This window comes from Canis lupus, chromosome 10 (genome assembly GCF_011100685.1).
Source record: "Canis lupus familiaris isolate Mischka breed German Shepherd chromosome 10, alternate assembly UU_Cfam_GSD_1.0, whole genome shotgun sequence".
NCBI classification, from domain to species: Eukaryota; Metazoa; Chordata; class Mammalia; order Carnivora; family Canidae; genus Canis; species Canis lupus.
This window is the reverse complement of record NC_049231.1, coordinates 6257339-6275597: the sequence shown is the minus strand read 5'-3', so window position 1 is coordinate 6275597 and position 18259 is coordinate 6257339. Positions and strand designations below refer to the sequence as shown.

The 18259-nt window shown below is 44.9% G+C and overlaps 1 protein-coding gene across 3 annotated transcripts in view; it reads left to right on the top strand.

The window, feature by feature from the left end:
* PPM1H (protein phosphatase, Mg2+/Mn2+ dependent 1H) overlaps window positions 1–18259 on the top strand; it is a 253879-nt gene that overhangs the window by 163558 nt on the left and 72062 nt on the right. For all 3 annotated transcript variants that reach the window (XM_038549877.1, XM_038549879.1, XM_038549878.1), the window contains exon 5: window positions 4817–4901. In XM_038549877.1, the coding sequence (XP_038405805.1) occupies window positions 4817–4901 (85 nt within the window). The remainder of the gene's footprint in view (window positions 1–4816; window positions 4902–18259) is intronic.

Genomic DNA, 18259 nt, shown 5'->3' with positions numbered 1-18259 from the left:
AAGGACAAGGGTTCTGCCTCAGTTGACTAAATCTCTCAAGTCACTTTGTTAGTGGCGACTTAGCCAGAATGACATCCTTTTACATTCATTGACTTTTTATAAAACCGATGAAAGGCGTGCAGGTGTTTGAGGGTCCAGACTCTTTACAGTTAAATAATTACAGGTAATAATGTTGTTACTAGGAAAAGTTTTATTCGAGGCCTTCACTCTGGGTGTATCTATTCATCCACCCAAGTGTGGCTTGCTCACTCTTTATCCATATAGTCATTTATCCATCAGCAGTTACTGTGTGTCTGTCACAGGCCTGAGATAAGGATTCAGGCTCTGGCTGGGAAATATCCTCAGGGAGTTAGAGAAGCCATGGGAGCAGTGGTGAGGGTTGGTAAGGACAATGCTGTGCAACACCATGGTATCACAGGGGCCTCACAGGTAACCCAGGAAGACAAGAGAAGGCACTCTCGGGGGGGGGGGGGGGGGGGGCTGACGGCCTTGTCACTAGGAATAGCTTGTCCAGAGGAAAGGAGAGGGAGATGTGCAAGAATAACAAAAGTGAGGCGAAAGCCAGAAATAGAGGCAAAACACAGATAACAATGGATTTTGGAAATGCTGGGGAGCCATGAGGGAGCTTTCAAAAGGGAATATGACTTGGTGAGAGTCACACTTTATTTTTTTATTATTTTTTTATGAGAGTCACACTTTAAAATCACCGTGGTGGGGCACCTGGGTGGCTCAGGCTTAAGCATCTGCCTTCGGCTCAGGTCACGAATCTAGGGTCCTGGGTCAGAGTCCCCACATCCAGCTCTCTGCTCAGTGGGGAGTCGGCTTCTCCCTCTCCCTCTGCTCCCCTCCTCTGCGTCAAATAAATAAATAAAATCTTTTAAAAATTAAGATAAAAAATCCACCATGGTGATCATGTACAGAGTCAGAGGAGGACAGAAGTGGGAGCAGCACAGAGCTCCTGAGTCATGTGGACAAGCTCTGATGGGGACTTGAACCAAGGCACAAAATGGTGAGAATCAAAGAAAGGAACAGATTCACATGCTGTTGAAGAAGTAGAATTTATAGGGTGTGGTGCCTTTTTGGATGGTAGGGTGAGAAACAGGAGCAGTCTGAGAAGATTCCCTGGTGTAGGATAGGTGAGTAGGTGGGAAGGAGTGCTTTTCCCTGAGATGGAGAATGCTAGAAGGGCAGATCTGGGGAGGGGGTAGATAAGATCATTAATTAAGTTTGAAACATGCTGAATCTCAGATGATGGTGATTATTCATGTGGAGATATCTGTTGGCGGTTGAGTGCCCCAGGCTGGAGCACAGCAGAGATGTATGGGCTGGAAAGGATATTTGGAGTCATTGGTATATGTAGTTGTTGAAGCCATTTATTCATTTAGAAAATATTAAGGGCATAGAGTGGGGCCAGCTTCATGGATGTGCAATTTATGGGTCACACAGGCCTCACTCTTGGAAGGGCCCCACATTGAGTCTAAAGCTTTGTTGTCACCATCTTAAAATTCTCATTAATTTCTAAACAAGAGGCCTTGCATTTTTATTTGGCACTGGGCCCTGGAAATTAGGTACCCAGTCCTGCTTATCGTACCTTGGCCCTGTGTACAGTAGCTACAGGGCTACAATGTTGACTAAGGCAGCCATGGTTCTTGCCTTAAGAACTCACAGGCAAGGATGTTAAGCCATCAATAGCAAAATGGGATGTGTTCTATATTAGGAGTGCCAGGCTAAAGGAGCATGTGGGGAGGCTGCTAAAGCTAATCTTGGAGCTTAAGGAGTTAGGACATGAGACTCCCCGGGAAGAAGAGTAGAGAGACAAAATGGTAGCCCATAACACCAAAGGAAGAATAGAGAAGGGAGCCTCCAGGACATAGGGAATCTAGGAGGAGGAGTGTCCCAGAAGCCAGGATCAGGAGAGACTGTTAAATGATGCCAAGCAGACTAGGAATGAGGTCATATCCAGTGGATATAGTAACAAAGAGGCCATTGGGTGATTCTTGACACAGTTGGATAGAGAGGGGGGCAAGAATGAATTTACTTTAAGGGATCAGTGGGAGGTGGGAAAGTACAGCCCCTAACTGTAGATTATTATCTTAATAGGAAAGCAAAGAAAACAGGCCCTGAAAGGTGGGTTTTGGATTAGGAGAGTATCCTTTTTGTTTGTCTGTTTGGTTTGGTTTGGTTTTAAACAAAGTGTTTTGAGCATAGGTCGGAACTATGGGCAGAGAGCCATAGGAAGGAGAAGTTGAGGATACAGAGGGGGAATAACTGACAGAGGGAAGCCCTGAAGTGGGGAGTGATGGATGGACTTACCCTGGTCAGGAAGAGAAGAGAACAAGGTAGCAGAGGGAGCAGGTGAATTTCTAGGTGAGGACCCTCTTGGCTCTCCGAAGTCAACGTCACTTCACTTACCCAAGTGAGCATCCGCTGCCTCTCACTTCCTGCCTCAATTTCAAGGGGAAAGCATCTCCTGAGTTACCTCTTCTCATATTCAACAAATATTTATGGAGCTCCTGCTGTGTGGCAGGCTAAGCATTTGGAATAGAAGAGCAAACTAATAGGACAAGGCCCTGATCTCACACGTAGGTCCCACAAGTGGATCTTCCACAGCCTGATGGTGCGGTGTTGGCTCCTCCCCGCACACCCTCCTCCTCTGTGGTCTCCAACACTGTCTTCTGTCCTCCTTACCTTCTTCCTTGGACTCATTTTCTTCCGCTTCCCTCTGAGATAGCCAGCGTTCCTAGTTGGAGCCTAGAAGCTGGAATTCAGGGACCATGTAGAAAAGGGGAAGGAGTTAAAACTAGCTTTAAGCAAAATTTTGAAATAGAAGGTTGCCTTTGGAATTTATTGCCTAATGGCTTTTGATCTTATTCCCCTGGTTCTCAGAGCCCTTCTTGCTACTTTGAGATTAAGCTCTAACCTAAACCTTCCTCTGAAGCTCTCTCTCTCCATCCTCCATCAAAACCCTACTCCCTTATTCTGGAGTTAGTTGTACCTGATAAGTTAGGACAAAGACCATTTGAATGAACACACTGATCTGTGAAAGGTGGGTATCACCTTTCTTGGGAGGGGGGATTGCATTTTACAAGTGACACTGGATTTTTAAGAAGGAGCTTTTAATCTGTCCTATTTTGGGCATCGTAATAAAAGAAACAATGTGAATATTACATCTTCTTCCCAGTCGGCTTCCCTCAAGTTTTCCATTTTCTCATAGCTTCCACTGGTTTCTTTTAGACCCATTAATTCTCTAAAGCCCCTGTGACTTTTTGTTGCCATCCCCTCCCTTACCTGCCCTCCCATTGGGCACAGGGTTAGGGCTTGGGGGAGAGGTTGGGACAACTGCAGCTACTTATAGGGACTGCTTCTGAGTTGGAGATCACCTCTGTGGTGGGGAGGGGTGCCTGGGGCCTCCTGGCACAAAGAATGCAGCTGACCCTGGAGTCAGTGAGGCATCCACCCAGAGCTGAGCTCATCGAGTATAGGTGTTTCCTATCCTCCTGGCTCTTCACAGAGAAGTGTGTTGGGTTCCAGGCCTCTGGCTCTCTGGTACCTGAGAGCTCTTGGGTTCCTATAGAATGCGTTTTGCAAGCCACTTCACCAGTTGATAGCTAGAAAGTGGTTGTCACGAACCACTTCAGAACAAGAAGATCTAGGAGTAGGAGGCTCCGTCTGGCATAGGCCTAGGGAAGGTCGCTCCATGGTTATCCATGCTGTGGTGTCTCCCTTAGGTATCTCCCTTAGGGAACTCTGTTCTCTCAAGTCCTGGAGTCAGTAGTAGCTCTTGGGCACATTTTTTGGAAGTGTGTGAATTTCCTAACCTTCAGGATGAGATGAGAGGCTTTTTTTTTTTTTTTCCTGGACCCAGGATAGTACCCTAGAAACTCAGGAGTCTAAGTCAGGTGTTCACAGATGGTAACATGCCTATGAATCACCTGGGGATCTTATTACAATGAAGATTCTGATACAGTAAGTCTGAGATGGAACCTGAGAGTCTGCATTTCTAATAAGATCCCAGGTGAGGCCAGTGCCACTGGCCCACAGACACTAAGAGTAACAAGGATCTGGAGCTCTCTATTATGTTAAACACTAGCCACTTGTGACTTTTTAAAGATAAATTAATTAAAATTAAATGAAACTAAAAATTCAGTTTCTCAGCTGCACTAAGCATAATTTAGAGGCTTGTTACCCACGCGTGGCTAGTGGCTGCCGTATTAGATTACACAGATTAAAGTATTTCCTTTATCATGGAGAGGTCTATTGGAGAGCACTAGTCTAGAGTAAGCCTTAATTTGCATCATTCACTTATTCATCCATTTATTCACTGAGCACCTGTTATGTGCCAAGTAGGATGGTTGGTGCTGGGCATTAACAGATGGTTCCGGTAAGCCAACTGGAATGTAATATTCTAAAAGTAAAGATACCTGTAATATGGTGAGGGAGCTACAGTTGGTAACAGTGAATGTTACCATGCAGGTTAGAGGAAAAGGTACCCCTTGGGCATTTCATGTGTGGGTTGTTTTTTTTGTTGTTGTTGTTTTTCTTTTTTTTTAGATTTTATTGAGAGGGAGAGAGCGTGCATGGGCAACTGTGTGCGAGTCAGAGGAGAGGGAGAATCATACACAGACTCTGCGCTGAGTGCAGAGCCTGATGCAAGGCTCAATCCCATGACCCTGAGATCACAACCTGAGCCAAAATCAGGAGTCTGAACCGATTGAGCCCCCCAGGCTCGGTGTGTTCTGAACCAGGCTACAGAGTGATCATAGAATTGAGGTACTTACAAGACTGGCTACTGACAATACCCTTTTTGCCATTTCAGGGCCATAATCATCAGAAACGGAGAAATCATCCCCATGTCTTCAGAATTTACCCCCGAGACTGAGCGCCAGCGACTTCAGTACCTGGTAAGAGTCCTGTCGGTTTGGCGGAGCGCCATGGCGTCGGGGATGGTGTCAGAGCTGTTCTGGAGGAACGTGTAGCTATTGACATGGGAGCAGGCTCACGGCAGTCAAACGACATATGGTATTAACTCCCCCACACACACCTTCTGGATCACACATCCTGGCTCCGTGTGTGACGACACACTCCACCTCCGTGAATTTATTATTATTGCGGCTGTTTCTCTCCCATCTGTAACCAATCGAAGACACGATGTGCTCGTTTCTTTTAATGGGTTGGTATGTACAATATGAAGTGGGGTGTTGAGTAACACAGATACCTTTCTTCCTTGGCCTGCTACTCACTCTAACTGAAAATGGGGGCTCAGGCCTGAGGAGCATGGCAGCCCGCGATCGTGCCGGCAGCCCCCCCAACTTCACACACAGATATGAAGTCTCAAGGGCCCTTTGGGAAAGATGCAGGTGTCAGAAAATCTGTTTCTATCCTGAAAATAAGTTCTCCGTGTAGATCACCCTCTTTGGAGTGAAATTTTGAGTGGGCTAGAGGAGGGCTGTTTGGTTTTTCAGATCTTGAGCATTTTTGCTTCGCCTAGAGATTTGAGTTTTCTGGAAAAGAGGATACACTTCCCTGCCCTCAAATTCTGGAGCTAGGGCATTTGGCTTAGAATCTCAATTCAGTGATGGTGGCAATCATGCCAGGTTACTTTGGACATCTTTGGGGACTGACAGCTTGGATCGTAGTTCTATGGATGAAATATTTTCATGCCAACTGGCTTTCTTTTAAGACAAGATAGCTATAGCAGCGATCCTCTGCTCTTAGGGAAAAATTGATCCGACTGACTCCAAAAGGACTTTGCTCCTGTCTTTGAATTTTGGTGTGTGTGAACAGCCAGGGTTTGATTATTTTGGCCGATTTAGAAAGTGGCTGTGCACTTCCCCTCAATTCCCGTGTCTGTTTAGCTTGTTTTACTCAATATCCAAGCTGTGTTGCTCTGGTACATAATGACAACAGGAATCCAAACCCGGTATAAAAACGTCTCTCCACTCTTCTACGAACTGTTGTTCGCTACCCTTTCTGCTGTTTCTTTTTCAAGTGAGTAACCTTGCAGCCACTCCTGGGAAGTCCAAGCTTCAGAGCTCTCACTCCTTTTGGCAGAGGCAGGGGGAGCGGTCCTGCGGCAGCCACAAAAGATGCTCATTCCAGTCTCAGCTCTGTAACTTGCTGGCTGAGTAACTTTGTGCGAGTCTCTTAACCTTTCCAGGCCTCGGCGTGTCAGTCACGCAGTGGGAAGCTAGACTGGGGAGTCACCACCAAGGACCTTCCAAGTAGAGTTCATGACGACTGCCTTCCTTGTCACCTGTCTGGCTTGTTCTAACCCATCTTCCGCAAAGCCACCCAAGTGATCTGATCATGGACTGTCACCCCCCTACCTAAAATCGTTTGGCTCCTCACAGTGTACAGAAAGCAGGCCCCACCACTCAGCAGACCCGGAATCAGGGTCCCCATCCACCTCCCCTGCATTGTTTGTCTGTTGCCCCTACCAATGCCACCACGCCTCTCAGCTGCAAGCAGAGAACCACCTTCCATTTCTGGGGCAACCTTGATCTCCCCGACTTCCATGCCTTTGGACATATGCTTGCCTGGATGGCCCGTCCCTGTCCTCTGCCATCCTTTGAGACCCCAGCATAAATGTGTCTTCCTCTAGGAAGCATAGGGCTTCCGCCAGGGCTGGGTGTCTGTCCCCCGTGCTCCCATGGAGGAAATGCCCTGTAGAAGCCTGAGGCATGGCTCTGAGCCCGTACTGTTGCTCTGCTGGTTGCTGTCTCTCTCTCCCCTTCCAGACTGAGTCCTGGAGGCAGGCTCCGTGCCCTAGTCCCTTCCCGTTGCCAGTACCCAGCACAGAGGAGATACTGAATCGGGATTTGTTGACTAACTGAAGGAAAGAACCAATATTTGTATTGACATCTGGATCATTCCCACACAGCACTCTCCCCTCCGCCGTCCCCTGAACCCTGTCACAGCCTTTCTGTGCCTCAGCCACACCCTGTCTTCATCACCTCCTGGCCCTTTGGTGAAAACTATGCCCTATTTTCCTGCTCAAGGCAATGGCAAACAGCAGGCTGACTTTTTTTTTTTTTGAAATAGTTTCACATCTTCATGTTACAAGAATGGTACAGAGAGCTCAAAACACTAACTTTTAGGGAGGGATGGCGATGCTGACATTTTATCAGTCTCCTAAATATTTCAATGGTTGGAGTGAGATGCGTGTTGCCTCTGATCTCAGCTTCGTCATGTAGGTGTCTGTGATTTCTACAAGGCCCCTCACTGATCCCAGCTTCATCACCAGTAACAGGCATAGAAATCCTTAGAAGACAGGGGTAAGGATTAAGTAGAAATTCTACGCAGACTCCTTTTGTGCACAGAGCAGTCATTTGATTATTGTTTGATGAATCAGCCTTGCCGCTTCAAATCCCCCTGGTCTGCTGCAAACCGCAGTGATTCTTCTTCCTTATTTTTAATTTGAGACTCCCTCCTTCTGCTCCTAAGACTGATGTGTATTTCCGTGTCACTCTGGAACAATCAGGGTGTACCCCCTTAGCCCACAGAACTGAGCCTAACAGCTGAATTTCTGAAAGGTAAGAAAGCCGTCCCCATTCTTCTTAATCCTTACTCCTAAATCACATGGGTTTCTCCAGTGTATAACTACTCTCCCCAGACCGCAGGAGAGGAAACGATCAGAACGTAAAATATCCTGGTTGTCCAGCTTCCTCTTCTGTCAGGAGTCTAGAAATGTAGGCTCTGAAGTGAACAAATCCGGTAATAATAATAATAATAATGGTCACATGACCTACGATGCAAATCCTTGTGGGGAAGTTTTTGAGAGAATTAGGGGACTCAGAGTGTAAAATAACCTTGTGGTGAAGCCTTTTTGGTAAAGTATTTGAGAGAGTTAGGCTTATAGCATAGAGTATTAAAAATCGTATCAATTGTGAGAGGAAGACAGTAGTGTGATGACTTGTCGCAGCCCAGCCCAGCGCAGCCCCGGCGGGAGCTGTGTGGCTCCAAGCCCCGCACACCACGTCTCCGAAGCTCTCCTAAGTGAAATGTGTAGGATCCCTCCCGAGAGAGATCCACTGTAGGTTCTGAGATCAAAATGAAAAGCAACCCCATGGTAGTATAAAACACAGTATATATCTCAAAATTTTAAGTGCATCTAATCCTATCAGCTCTTTTTTTTTTTCTGGAAGATCAGTTCCCTTGAACTAATAATGAAGCACTTCGGTGCCCTGGGGATTATCGTCTGTTCTGTGTGATCTGAATGAGTCCGTACACCACTGGACAGTTGACAGTGTAGTCCTTATTCTTAGGTCAAATTAAACTTTCTCTTTATGATGTGTGAAGAAACACTTATGATAGACTCACTATAAAACTTCCAGGTCCTGGGATCCCTGGGTGACTCAGCGGTTTGGTGCCTGCCTTTGGCCCAGGGCACGATCCTGGAGTCCCAGGATCGAGTCCTACGTCGGGCTCCCGGCATGGAGCCTACTTCTCCCTCCTCCTGTGTCTCTGCCCCTCTCTCTCTCTCTCTCTCTCTCTCTCTCTCTCTCTCTCATAAATAAATAAATAAATAAATAAATAAATAAATAAATAAATAAATAAATAAATAAATCTTAAAAAAAAAAAACTTCCAGGTCCTTAGAGACTTGACTTGAGCTTGTGTCTGCAGTCCGACTCGTAGAAACGGTTAACGGTTTTCCTGGCAATGGGGAAGATTGAGAGCCCATTGTACGTGAGCAGTCTAGATCCGCACGGACAGGGAATGTTCTTGGTATGCACGCCCTGGATGTTTGGGGATTACAAACCTGGAAGCGGATTACGAGATGATGGATGTGGCAGGCATGTTAATTTTGTTTGGTCTTGCAGCCTGCCCTCCGAGGGCCCTTCCTGCAGCTCTCCGGTAATGTGAACTTTGTTCCATAGATTCTTGGGCAGGATGATTAATCAAGCAGGCTTGAGGGTTTGACGTGTTTACACGGAACGCGACAGGTGTGTGATGAAGGGGTCAGGGGCTGCGGACCCCTGCCCCAGCAGCCGGGGAGAGCTGCTGCCCTACAGCCATGAATAAGCCTTGCCCTTCTGTCACTGTGCCTTTTAAAGCATTTTTTTTAATGTTTCCGGGATGATTGAAATAAAATATTTAAGGAGGTCTAGCACGCTAAACAGAATGTTCGGATGGAGTCAGGGTGCAGAGAGGAGGGAAAGCAGTCCGGGCATGGACATGTCTCAGCGGGATTTACTGCTTTGCTGCTGTGGCCTCCAGAAAGCCACCCCCACCTTTGCTTCAGGTGACAGCCAGAAATGGATCTCCCTCAGGGGGACCTCTGTAGCCCCCGAGGTGGGAGAGTGATGGCTCCCCCTCCCTTCTGCCTAGGCATATTTATAAACTCTGATTTGATTACGTTAAGATGTGCTGGTATCATCAAACCTTCAAGTAATGCACTTCTGTCCTTGTAGATAATCCAAGTCTGCAGCTGTTTTTCATCAAGGGCAATGTACAGAAGAGATGAAAGTGGGTTTCAGATACACATTTGATAACATACAAGTGCAACACCAGCTGAGGTGACTTCTTGTGGTGTCCTTGGAACTACCCCCAGCCTTCTACGCCGAGTGTGATTCTGTTTGCGTGGTATTTCCCTGGTGCTGGGTTTGGAAAGGTTTCAAGGTGGACAGTGTTGCACCTCTTGGCTTTTCGGATTTGTCATGCTCAAAAGTTAGCTCCCAAGAAGTATATTCCTTAACTCTGAACCTGCTTTTAAAACAGGATGCCAGGGGATCCCTGGGTGGCTTAGCGGTTTAGCGCCTGCCTTTGGCCCAGGGCGCGATCCTGAAGTCCCGGGATCAAGTCCCACGTCAGGCTCCCCGCATGGAGCCTGCTTCTCCCTCTGCCTGTGTCTCTGCCCCTCTCTCTCTCTCTCTCTCTCTCTCTCTCTCTGTCTATCGTAAATAAATAAATAAAATCTTTAAAATATGTATAAATAAATAAATAATAAAACAGGATGCAGTAGGGCTCCTGAGTGGCCCAACCCATTAAGCATCTGCCTTCAGCTCAGGTCGTGATCTCCCATTAAGCATCTTCTTCAACTCAGGGTCCTGGCATTGAGCCCTGGGTCGGGCCCCCTGCTCAGCGAGGAAGGAGCCTGCTTCTCCCTCTCTCTCTTTGCCTGCCGCTCCCTCTGCTTGCTCGCCCTCTCTCTCTCCCTGTTTCAAATAAATAAATAGAGTCTTTAAAAATAAAAAAAAAATTAAATGGATGTTTTGTTTATTCCAGTTTGGGAGGACTCAGAGGCTTGGTGTTGAGGTATTATTCCAAACCCGCTGTGCGGACCTAAGAAAATGAATTCTGCACAGCTAAACAAAACCATGAGAATGTATCCCTAACTCCTTTAATTCTTAAAAAAGCTCAGTCTTTCTGCACAGTTGCTACACACATACAGTCTTTAGGCTCTCTAAAACCCCTCTCTTGCAACATACTGAATAAAAAGTTGGACACATAAAGCCAGAGCCATCTGTCCATAGGGTCCCTTAAAAATTGATCTTAGTGTAAAGAAGCAAGACAGTGTCATGCATCCTTTAAAAATGTTACAGTTAAATATGCTCTGAAAGAGGTGTGTAGGGACGCCTGGGTGGCTCAGCAGTTGAGCGTCTGCCTTTGGCTCAGAACATGATCCTGGAGACCCAGGATCAAGTCCCACATTGGGCTCCCCGCAGGGAACATATTTCTCTCTCTGCCTGTGTCTCTGCCTCTGTGTGTGTGTGTGTGTGTGTGTGTGTGTGTCACGAATAAGTAAAAAAAATCTTAAAAAAAAAAAAAAAAAAGAGGTACGTAGCAGTCACTGAAGTTTACCAGGGCAAAAGTTAGCTGTGCATAAAAAGCTTTCTCTGTTCCAGTTCCTTCATTGGTGAAATCAGATAATTACAGGAGCTCCCGTGATTGGTATGAGGACTAATGAGTTAATATTTATAATGTGCTTACAGTAGTGCCTAGATCAGAGGCAAAAATAAAATCTCTTAGTTTCAAATCTAACTGTACATGAAGAACTTTTGTATGGCCGTCCTGCCATTGGGACTACTTCTGTGGCCTTTTATAAAATTTATAAATTCCATTTGCATATGCAAAGGGATTGAAGATATACAGGCACATTCTTTTTGCTGACATGAGTTGTTCTCTCTTCAAATGAATTCCTTTCCCAGATTTTTACTTGGGAGGAAAAAGCATTAAGCATATGAATATGGAAACTTTATATGTTTTATGTAAATGAATACTTTTTACCCCTTTTTCTATACATTAAACTGTTGTAGAGTTGACAAATCTAGGCAATTTTGTTTAATATATCCATTTGCATACCAGTTTCCATGTGGCTCCTTTATCGTAAGCTATAAATCTTACAATTTTAGAGTTATTTTAAGGGCATGCTTTTCTCTGGTTGATCAGTACAGTCCCATGTAGAAATTTAAATGTGAATCTTTCTTGACATCCATGTAAGCCAGACAGAATTTTATCAATATTCAATTTTATAATGGCATATATACATAAGCTTGGTTCCTGTTACTTTGGGATTTTAAAGGATAAATTAAGACAGAGAATTCTTTATGAAAGACTCCAACACATACATATTTAGATCTCAGCCATTTAACATTTTTCCCTTCACTTTTGTTTAACCCGAACCAAAATACTCTATTTCTGCACTGTAAGTCAGGCAGCCAGCCTTGGCTCTGGAGGAGCCATCTCGTTTGACCCACAGTGTGACCGTCAGTGACTTGGCTGATGTTAGTTTTTGTTTGTTTGTTTGTTTGTTTGTTTAAGGATTTTATTTATTGATTCATGAGAGAGGCAGAGACACAGGCAGAGGGAGAAGCAGGCTCCCTACAAGGAGCGCAATGAGGGACTCGATCCCAGGACCCCGGGGTCACACCCTGAGCCAAAGGCAGCCACTGAGCCACCCAGGCGTCCCTTGGCTGATGTTATTAATTTCATTTCATTCATGACTTTCTACCATGGAAAATCATCTTGAAATATAAAGCTTCCAATCCACCCCTCATATAATCTGACAAGCTTTTCCCCTCCTAAGGGCAAGAGAGAGGAGAGATTACTCAGGGTTTGTTGTTTTCCTTGTTTTAGGATTTGTGTTAAATACTGAAAATCCTCATTTTGATAATGTCCTTTCAAATATTGAGAGGTCTGAACATTTAAAAAATTAGCTCATAACAAAGTTTCCTAGGGGCACCTGGGTGGCTCAGTCGGTGGGGTGTCTGCTTTACTGTGTGTATATTATACTCCATCAAAAAGTTTTTTACCAGAAATACTTGCACTTTATTGAACTGGCTGTTCCCTTTTCAGAAGGAGCCTTCTCAGGGGCTCTGCAGGAGCCCACGCTGAGCGGGCTGGACAGGCCCCCAGGAAGGCACCCTGTTGCCACCTGTCGATTCTCTCTCTAGGGCAGCTGCAAAGCCCCTCTACTCCCATGCTGCCTCACACTTCCTCGCCTCTGCTCTTGCTGCTCTGGCCCCGGATGCCTTCCATGCCCAGCTTTTCAGATTCTCTCTGACCCACCCAGTGAGCACCCCACTCTATCCCATAGCCCCTGGGGATAGCTCCATTTCTGCCCATAAGCCTTCCTCAGTGTCCCCCACTAGTATATGAGCTCTGAACAAAGGAACCTCGTTTTTTGTTCTTTGAATCTCCCACCCCCAATACCTGGCACACAGGAGCTCATGTGTTCATGGCGTGCATTCCTTTGGCTGGATACCCCCAAACCTGGGATAATCCTCTCCTTGGCTGGCGCTACTTACTGGCAAGGTAACCACAAGACAGCAGAAGGAAATTTTATTAAAAGAAGTAAGCAAGGTGTGTTTCCCAGCAGGCGATTTTGAGTGACCTCAGGGCTCACTCCCTGAGTGTCCGCAGGAAGCGTGGTGCTCCGTCTTCTCTCGTTAACCCTTCATACATACCACTCTCTGGTCCTGGGTTCTGGCTTCCACTCGCTGGTCTCGCCCTGCCCTGCCAAGGCATCAGAGCTCTCATGCAGCCCTGGAGGGTGGAGCTCAGACCCGTGTGCTCCCAAGTGAGGCCGACCTGGGTTCAGGTTACCCGCCCACTCTGCTCTAATGGGAGGCTTCCTAGAAGGTTCTACAAGACATCTCTCCTTCAGACTTGTCCCCTCCTATTATGGCTGTATCCCTCTGTGACCCAGATTCCCACTGGGATGCTGTGGCTGTGTTTCTTCACAGTAAGTGCTTACTTCTGTCCCCTTGCAGCTGGTTTCTGCCCAAGACTAGAGGGGAAAGCATCCAGGACCCCTGATCCTCCTTCCCCATCTCTGGTGCTGCTGCCGCTTGGCACAGCAGGTTACTCCAGCATCATTCCCTAGATGAGCTGTCCTTGGCTCCGGCCAAGCATAACCAGGCCTAGAAGTTTATTCTCCTTAGCTGTCCAGACACTAAGTGGCAAGGATATGTCCTACCCTATTTCTAGCAAACCTGTGCTCTCCAGAGTCCTAAAGGACTTTGGTTTTGTCGCGGCGGTGGTTACCAAGCTTTCCTTCCAGGGGTCATTTGTAGCAACGCATGAACTCCACTGTACCTCCACCCCCTCCCCTCCCCTAGGAGCATTCTGTTACGCTGCCTTGTGGGAGAGCCTCAAATTGTAGGATTAAAATGGAGGTATAAAAAGTGGTCCTTTTTTTTACATGGAGCAGGCCAACACACTTTAAATTGGATTTTAGTATAAAATACATTTCTAGGTTTCCAGTCAGCATGCTTATTAAGTAGAGAAGAGACATGACATTATTTAAATGTTCTTAGGAATGTGAAATATCGTGAGGTTTTATTTTTATTTATTTATTTTTTTATAAGAGACTCTTTTTTTTTTTAATTTTTTTATTTATTTATGATAGTCGCACAGAGAGAGAGATAGAGAGGCAGAGACACAGGCAGAGGGAGAAGCAGGCTCCATGCACCGGGAGCCTGACGTGGGATTCGATCCCGGGTCTCCAGGATCACGCCCTGGGCCAAAGGCAGGCGCCAAACCGCTGTGCCACCCAGAGATCCCCTATCATGAGGTTTTAAATGCTATAACTGCACCCACACACGTGTGGTTTTATAAGAAGATATCTATCGAATTATAAAAAGTTTAACTAAATCCGAAATACGGTAATATGTGTCCAAGATTGTTTTTCTGTGCCATAGACCGGAGTTTCAATTTATTCAAAAAATGGAAAGCTATGTTGTATTGTTTTATAAAGTTTAATTACCAAACGTAATTGTGTAGAGCAGGTCAGAATGTTTTGTTGTCATTCTTCCAGCAAATACTTACTTGGAGTCTTCACTGTGTTAGGTGCTATGCTGGGGTCTGGTGTATAGCTAAGGTTTAATAATAATGAATGTATTTAAGTGTTGCCGGTACTACTTGCATCGCCATGCAGATGTTTTAACATATGTCCAAATACCGTCATCATAGAGAAAAAACTAAGATATATCCAGCATGTCAGAAAAACAAAGAATTAGGGAGAGTGTCCAGAATTTTTATTTTGTAGGGATCTTAATGTATTCTTGTTCTCTTGTCCTGGATTTTTATCCCATTAGGGCCCACATTTTTAATAGGCCAACATCCCTATGAAATGTCCCTTAGGAAAGGACAGTAGTCCTCTATACCTATTTATGAGCTGCCCAGGTATGAGCAGTAGAGTAAAACATGCCAGAATTATCTGAGAACCTTGTAAGTTTGGAAATCATTGGACTTTGTTGCTGAGAGGAACCTAACAAGTTCTTAAACCTACATTTTACGGTCTTTACACTTTGGGTATTTTGCTTCCATTGAATTCAAAGTAAAATCACTTTCAAGGCTCGAGATTCCAGAATGCTGATGTGAGTGATGCCTCTGGTGGGACAGGCCAGCTCTAACGAAGTAACACTAACCAGTTGTGTTACTTGAATGCTGCACAACATCTGAGAAGTTTTTCTGAGTTGCCTAGTTGTGGCCCACTCTGTTTCTGAGAATAAAATGTCTCTGCTGAGGAAAGCAGTGGGCTTCAGCGTCTCCTGCATTGGAGCTTGGTTGGTCCTTCCCAGTGATGTTAGCTCTCCCTCAAATTATTGGAATAACGAGGGACAGTGAAGCTCCTCTCAGCAATTTTCTGAATTTTTAGAACTTTAAAAACTAGGTTCTGTTATTGGGACTACATCAAAATAAAAAGCTGCACAGGGAACGAAACAGCAAAACAAAAAGGCAACCTACAGAATAGGAGAAGATGTTTGCAAGTGATGTATCCAGTAAAAGGTTAATATCCAAAATATATAAAGAACTTCTACAAGTCAGCACCCAAAAAAACCCCAAATAATCCAATTAAAAAATGGGCAGAAGACACAAACAGACGTTTTCTCCAAAGAAGACATACAGATCACCAAACAGACAAATGAAAAGATGCTCAACATCAACAAAGGATGCTCAACAAATGAAAAGATGCTCAACATCATCATCAGGGAAATGCAAATCAACACTACAATGAGATACCACCTCACGCTGTCAGAATGACTAAAATCAACAACACAAAGAAGAACAAGTATTGGTGAGGATGTAGAGAACCCTTTTCCACTGTTGGTGGGAATGCTGACTGGTGCAGCCACTCTGGAAAACAGTATGGAGGTTCTTCAAAATTAAAAATAGAGCTACCCCATGACCCAGTAATCACACTACTGGGTATTTACCCAAGGAATACAAGAACACTAAGTCAGAGGAATAGATGCACCTCTATGGAGAAGCATTACTTACAATAGCCAAATTATGGAAGCAGCCCAAGTGTCCAGTGATAGATGATGAATGGATAAAGAAGATGTGATACACACACACATGCGCGAATATTATGCAGCCATAAAAAGGAATGAAATCTTGCCATTTGCAATGACATGGATGAAGCTAGAAAGTATTATGCTAAGAATTTAAGAAACAAATGAGCAAAGGAAAAAAAGAGAAAAACCAATAAACTAACTATAGAGAACAAGCTGATGGTTACCAGAGGGGAGGTGGTTAGGGGGATTGAGGAGGGCACCTGTGATGAGCTCTGAGTACTATATAGAATTGCTGAATCACTATATTGTGCACCTGAAACTAATGTAACACTATATATTAATACTGGAATTAAGATAGAAACTTAAACTAAGCAAAAATAAAAAATAATGATTTTTAGGTTTTTTCAAATAGTAATCCATGTCAAACAGTAGAGTCATAAATACAGATACGTTAAAAAGAAACCCGTCATAATATTTTCTGACATTTAGATGACCGAGCATATGTACTTACACAAACACATACGTAGAAGATCACGTTTTGGACTGAGTGTGCCACTACCCCACCCCCCACCCCAATAAAACTATGTTGAAGCCGTACCACCCAGAGTGCTAAATTTGGAAACAGGACCTTTACAGAAGGAATTAAGGTTAAATGAGATCACAAGAGTAGGGTCTTCATCAGATAAGATTACTGTCCTGAGAAGAAGAGACCCCAGAGAGCTGATTATTGTCCCAAGAGAGACAGAGGAAAGCCCGTGTGAGATGCAGGAAGAAGCTGGAGTCTGCAAGCCAGGCTGTGAATCTGCTGGCCCCCTGATCTTGGACTTCCTAGCCTCCAGATAGTGTTCAAACCCCCAGGCTGTGGTACTTCAGTAGACCAGCCAACCTAATAACTAAGACGAAATACGTAAACTTTCATGAGTATTACAGGAAAAGATATGCAAATGAGCACAAGTATGTTTTCCTCTGAAAAACCAACAGGTATGTGTCCCATAGTTATTGCAGCATCTCATTTTTTATCAATCAACTACCTCTTTGCTCTACTTGTTGTACTTAGTTCTTGAGGTTTTTCTTGAGCACCAGTAACCCCATCCGGTCTGACAGATACAATAATAGCACGTATTGAAATTGCTGGTAAGAAGGGAACCTAAAATTAGGATACGGATGGTGATTTTTTAAAAATCTAAATAACAGGTCATAGGTACACATGGAATACAGGTAAATTCGATAGTGGGCATAATTGTGGCAGAAAATATGTCCTGTGTCATGTGCAATGTGCTGGGACAATTAGAGAAGAAAAAAAATAACCACGTAGATGTAGAGAAACCTAAGGTTTTAAGATCAGTATCAGTGGAGGATGAATATTACAGTATTTCTTCAGAGCTGAAAGGCACTTTCTTTTTCACCTTTTGACATATCTGAAGTCAGGATATTTTACAACTGATTGGTGCTGTCAGCCAAGTGGCAGGCATGACATGGATGTCCTCTCCTGGGCGTGTGCAGACATCAAAAGAGCAGCACCAGACTTGCAGAGTGGGCATCCAGCAGCTTAGAAGAAAACCCTGCAGACAAAAAGGAAGCACTCTTAAGCCTCTTTGGATTCTTGTGGTTGTGCAGAGGGGCTTGGAGGTGTCAATCTGACTTGTTGAGGCACATTCCTGAAGTGAGAGTTAGAAGTAAGCAAGCTCTAGATAATTGCAGCTGACTTAAGAACTTTGCACCCCTGGTTCTGAGGCTTGTAGTTCTTCGGTGGATTAAGGAAGGTTGCATCACCAGTGCTCCAATGAAACACAGGCTACTGCTGTGTGGAAAAATCATGAACATTAGGGACTCGGAGTTGAAAACGGATGAGCAGTTGGATTCTAAAGGTAAAAAACATTTTGGAAAACCTTAGCCAATATACTTCTTCACCTGTATATTCTTCTTAAATATCCCTCAGACTGATATATTTTTTAAAAATTCATCTAAGTCTGAAGGAGCTCATTCAAAAAGAACAAAATAAAAATTTGAAGTAGCAAGAAAGTACTAGACATAGTTTAATTGGCACCTTTTCCCCCTTTCTTAAGGGTAATAAAATAATGGCCCCTCTAATAAAGGGCGTCTTAGAATTGTTAAAACACATTAGCCTGTTGTCAGAATGGGGGGAAAGCAAGTGGTTTGAAACCCTGAAGGCCTCTGCACATGAAGCGGCTGCAGATGTCACCGAACCGTTGGACTTAAGGCCGCTCTGTGCTGCTCATCCTCGCAGGGAGAGGGCAGGTGGCCCCTGCAGAGAGCCAGCCGCTCGGGAGTCCCCAGCTGCTTTGCAGACGTCTGCCTCAGCAGGTCATCCAGCAATGCATACCACCCAGTGTGGACCCCCAAGAAGGATAAGGCGGTACCCAGTAACAGCACCGTCCAAGGGCCGCTCATCCTCTTAGCAAGGGGACAGAGTCCCTGGAAGGCTGCACATTTACTTACCCCTCTTGGTCACTTGCGTCTGTCAAGAAACATACTTAGAAATGGCCTTTGTTTTTTG